This window comes from Phragmites australis, chromosome 14 (genome assembly GCF_958298935.1).
Source record: "Phragmites australis chromosome 14, lpPhrAust1.1, whole genome shotgun sequence".
Taxonomy (NCBI): Eukaryota; Viridiplantae; Streptophyta; class Magnoliopsida; order Poales; family Poaceae; genus Phragmites; species Phragmites australis.
Window position 1 is genome coordinate 9,139,771 of NC_084934.1, and position 4,565 is coordinate 9,144,335.

The 4,565-nt window shown below is 42.2% G+C and overlaps 1 protein-coding gene across 2 annotated transcripts; it reads right to left on the reverse strand.

Annotated features, from left to right (window-relative positions):
• Positions 1–1,047: 1,047 nt before the first annotated feature.
• Positions 1,048–3,008, reverse strand: LOC133891775 (uncharacterized). 2 transcript variants are annotated; one of them, XM_062332522.1, is made up of 4 exons: positions 2,594–3,008; positions 2,299–2,432; positions 1,595–2,180; positions 1,048–1,239 (listed from the first exon to the last, which is right to left on the reverse strand). In XM_062332522.1, the coding sequence occupies exons 1-4, from the start codon at positions 2,939–2,941 to the stop codon at positions 1,165–1,167; spliced, it is 1,143 nt and encodes a 380-aa protein (XP_062188506.1). In that variant the 5' UTR covers positions 2,942–3,008; the 3' UTR covers positions 1,048–1,164. The 2 variants fall into 2 exon arrangements, with proteins under 2 accessions (XP_062188506.1, XP_062188507.1); XM_062332523.1 differs by lacking the exon at positions 1,048–1,239 and having other exon boundaries at positions 1,266–2,180.
• Between the last annotated feature and the right edge of the window lie 1,557 nt (positions 3,009–4,565).

Below are 4,565 nucleotides of genomic sequence, written 5' to 3' on the forward strand. Positions count from 1 at the left end.
AAATTGACACTAATCAAACCAGTTTTTTAAAGTTATAACAACAAAAAAAAAGGTATAGTTCGATAGCAGTCCACTTTACTAATCATTATGTATTCAACTTGAGAACCTCTCATTTTCTCATATTGGGACAGGGGACCCTTTTACATGAAAGAGCCATATACGACTAAACTGCGTACCTCTAAGAGTCTATTTAACTCAATACGTGTGCATTCATGATTTTTTATTTAACTCTTGATTTTATTTAGCGTACATGAGTGATCCAAAAATTCTAAATATTTTTATGAGCAACTAGAGCTCACTATAAACCCGTTTTAATTGGTTTGATTCAAAAAGCATGAGTTAATATTTAATTAAAATCTCCAAAGAAGCCTATTTTTGTAACTTGTAGCAATTTTTAATACCTCAAATAAATTCCCAAAAATTTAGAAAAAAAATCACTAATATTCTTTTCATGTGATGTACTAATTTATATAAATATTTTCAACCCTAAGTTATTTGGTGAAAAAATGAGTTCCTTTATAATACTCTATTTATATGCATTTTTATCATTTCATGTGATATTATCTTTTTAATTCAATTTGAATTTAAATAAATTCAAACATGCACAAAATCATCCAAATGCTTATGAAATGCATATAAATATGAATGAATCATCCTATCCACTATAATCCTACTAACTAAACAGAAAATTGACTCATTTTATCCACTCTAATCCCACCAACTAAATAAAAAACAAACTTATCACATCCATTCCAACCGATCGAAAATTAGATCATTCCATCCAAAAAAAATAGATGATCCTATTTCATCCAACTCGATCTCCAGCCAAACGCACCCTGATAGGCCTAAAGGCCTACTATGCTCATGTGCTCAATTAGGTTGTATCCACACATATAGCCCCATGTATGGGCCTATATTACAACAAGTATGTCCACCGTGAAAAAGGATATGGATAAGGCTTATCCTTTTACAATTAAGTCTTATCTTTTGTCTTTTTCATACATTGTACATATGAAATATTATGTACACAAAATTTTACAGATATAGAATAAGTGATGTGTACGTGTGAATTTTTGGAGATATTGCTCGAAATATACAAGTATAAACATAACTTAGCTGTAGGTCAACTAAGTTCTTTTTGAAAAAAATACTTGACAAGAACTATTACCAAAATTGCAGCAAATTGACTAATATACTAGACGTTCTTGCTTGATAAGTACATCTGTGTTGCATGGTCACCTGAAATATGCCGTGAAAGACATCATAATTTTGTTTGTTTCAAAAGAGCTAATCGTAATTTGGTTCCTTGTCCAGTTTACAACACAAGTGATCTACATGGCATTTGTTTTCTTTTAAGAAAACAGTAATTCAGCATCATCTTGATTGGAGAAGTCTTACAATACTTCCCTTCATACGCCTTTCTGAACAAAACTACTTTTCGCAAGACTTGTGTTATTAAGTTTATCTATCGTACAACTCTCAACTTATTCATGATATGACAGTGCAGAGTGTGATTATTACAAGATTTAGTACACTAGAATGCAGCAAGGCGCTACAACTCAATGACAATAGGGGAGGTCGTCAGATCAATAACCTTGGGGCAAATGCTGGCGACGCAGTCTCTTCTCCGCGGCCGGCCTACTGTGGTTGGGGTAACCAGGTCCACCACATCCCTGTCATGGAAGAGATGGCCATCACCATCATCCAGACCAGCACCAACCTTCAAAATTGGGGACGCTTGCCCAAGCTCATTGTCGACAACTCCGCTGTCATCGCCATCGCAGCTCAAGGAACATTGAGGCGATGTTCTTGATCCGGTCAGTTCTGTCAAATCAAGGACCCCATCCCATTCCATTGGAGCAAACTCGTCAATGGAGTCCTTGTCCTCCTCAACATCATAGCCTGCAGTTCTGGTTTGCTCATCCATTGGCTGCATTTCAGAGGATGGTTGCTGCAAAGGATGGTCAGAGTGTTCGTCTCCATGAGCGAAATCAGGCGGTTCTTCATGATGGCCTTGAGGCTCGTCGTTTATGTCGTCCTCCTCAGACGAGGGGCCCTCGGCGTGGCACTGCAGATCCTCCATCGGGCAGACGACCGTCTTCATCTGGCTCGGCAGCGACGGGCAGCCGGCGGTGAACTCGGTGTTCTTCGTGGAGAACAAATTCACCGTCAGGTTCAAGCTGATGACACAGAAACATAACATTTCACATCAACGAGAATCCATGACTGAACAAAATACACGAAAAGAATGGGGATAAAAGGGAGGACGAAAAAAAAAAAGGAATGGGCTTTTCTTACTTTTCCCATGATGGGAGGTTGAGCATGGTGTACGCGAGCTTGACCTTATTGCCGACGCCGCCGAGTGACTTGAAGCCGGAGGCGGCCTTGCGCACGGCTAGCGACTCCGTCGGGTGCTGCCACGCCCACTCGAACTGCACACACGCACCAAGAAAACAGGGCTCCTCAGATCAGCAAAAACAGAGCAACCGCATCCATGACCCAGCAAAGATTATATTCTGAGCTCTCGATTAATTCAAGAAGAGGATGCAAGAACACGAGCTGCAAAGCAAAGATCGGACCGGGGTAGGGGTACCTGGAGGGCGGCAACGTTGGAGGGGAATCCGTGGATGCAGAGCACCATCTCCCAGGGCCGGCCGCGCCTGGTCCGCCACGCGCCGCTCCGGATCTCGCCGTTGTGCTGCCGGATCCGCCGCCGTGGGTTCACCGTGAACCCGATGTAGGTGCGTCCCTTGAGGCGCGGGCACAGGGAGCGGAGGAGGTAGCAGCAGAAGAACCCCCTACCGGCGGCGGCTCCCTGTCCCTTGTGCGGCGGCGGCCTATCTTGCGCGCCGCGGTCCCCGTCGATGTCGCTGGCCGCCGCCGAGGACGAGGCTTTCCTTGGCCTCCTGGTGCCCTTCGCTACCGCTCCCCTCCTCGCCATGTCTTCTCTCTCTTCGCTGCGTTGTGCGTGCGATTCGTCAGATCGGTGGGATGATTTGACCGTTGGAATCTGGGTGGGGGGGGGGTGGCGGGCAGAAAGCCGTTGCAGGGCTGTTTTTGCTAAATTACATGTCCGGTTCAGATATTTATAATATTAGGCTGTATTCCGTTCAACGGATGAAAGCAAACACCTTAACTTAGTTGGCTGTCCTCTGTTGGAATAGGTGATATTTTGCTGTTATCTTGTTAACAGTGACACCTTGCTGATTTAGGTACTATTTAGTTCGTGGGACGAGATAAGATGAAGTAGATATAATCTGTTTTTGAGTTATTTGGATGGAAAGCAGTGGGATGGAATGATTCAGAATCAGAAAATATTCTTTAAAGATTTGGAACGGAGTCATCCAAAAAATAGTAGAATATAGTCATCTCACTTCGAATGTGACATTAAAGATAGGTCTGAGGTACTAAAATAGACTTATTCTATCCCACCCAGCTAACAAACATCTATATATGAATGGAATCATCTCATCCTTAAATATATGCATGAAATCATCTCATCTGACATTGTTCTTCAACCAAACACTACCTTAGAGTTTTGCTCCCATGTCGATTTGGTTTGTAGCCAAATGAGCATCGTTCGTGCACCGTCATTTTTTTGGTCGATGTGTCCATTGCCATTAGGTGTTTGTGGGGTATTTTGGATAACTGGAATTCACGAAAAAGAAGGTTGAACACGGTGATTTTAATGGGAGCTACGATATACATGGTGTTATGTACGATATACGATCATTCTAACCTATACATGTACCGCGTCTAAATTTAGCATGCCTTAGGGAATATAAACAACAAGATTACAACATCTAGTCTACTGAGTGCAACGTGTATGTTTTCCCTTTCTTGTTGCTTCCGGTGCTGCCTCACACGTCTGACGTGCCCTCTCGCGCTTCCTCTCCCTCACCACCTCACATATCTTCACCATTATGCGGTTATACTCCTTCCTTATCTTCTGTTGCTCCTCCTGAATCCGACAAGTATGGACATTTCATCACCCTACAAAGGTCTCCACACCAGTACATGGGCACTTCAATCCCATCTGGCGTAGTATCCGGTAAGTATTTTTTGGGAAACGATCGGATGCTATTTTGGTCAGAATTGTGGAGGTCGAGACTAGTGGTTTGCTTTTACACGTGGCAAGGAGATCATCTATTTATACTATGGTTTCGTGCTGGTGCATGGACTAAGTCTACAGAAATGGGCCTTGAGGAAGTAGTTGATTCTGATGTAAGGACTGGTCATGTTAATAAAAAAGGTTATTTCTGAAAAGCCTACTTCTAAAAAGACTATTTCTAAAAGCCCTACATCTGAAAAGATTACTTTTGAGAAGGCTAGGTTTCAAAAGGCTACTTCTAAAAAGGCTACTATTGAAAAGGCTACTTCTAAAAAAGCTACTTCTAAAAAGGCTACGTCTGAAATGGCTAGGTTTGAAAAGGTTGGGTCTGAAAATGGAGTATATGTTTACTAATGTGAGGAGTTCTATACAAGCCATCAATTTTATTATCACGGTTAGATGTTTGCGAGTAACATAAAGCTGCCGATAATATTATGTTGATGCAGATAGGAAA

What these genes read in the sequence shown, in the direction of transcription:
- LOC133891775 (XM_062332522.1), bottom strand. Translation starts at nt 2,941, where the DNA reads ATGGCGAGGAGGGGAGCGGTAGCGAAGGGCACCAGGAGGCCAAGGAAA. An exon ending in CCAACGTTGCCGCCCTCCAG is followed by an intron (nt 2,433 to 2,593) that starts GTACCCCTACCC and finishes GCGTGTGTGCAG; the next exon opens with TTCGAGTGGGCGTGGCAGCA. An exon ending in AACCTCCCATCATGGGAAAA is followed by an intron (nt 2,181 to 2,298) that starts GTAAGAAAAGCC and finishes CTGTGTCATCAG; the next exon opens with CTTGAACCTGACGGTGAATT.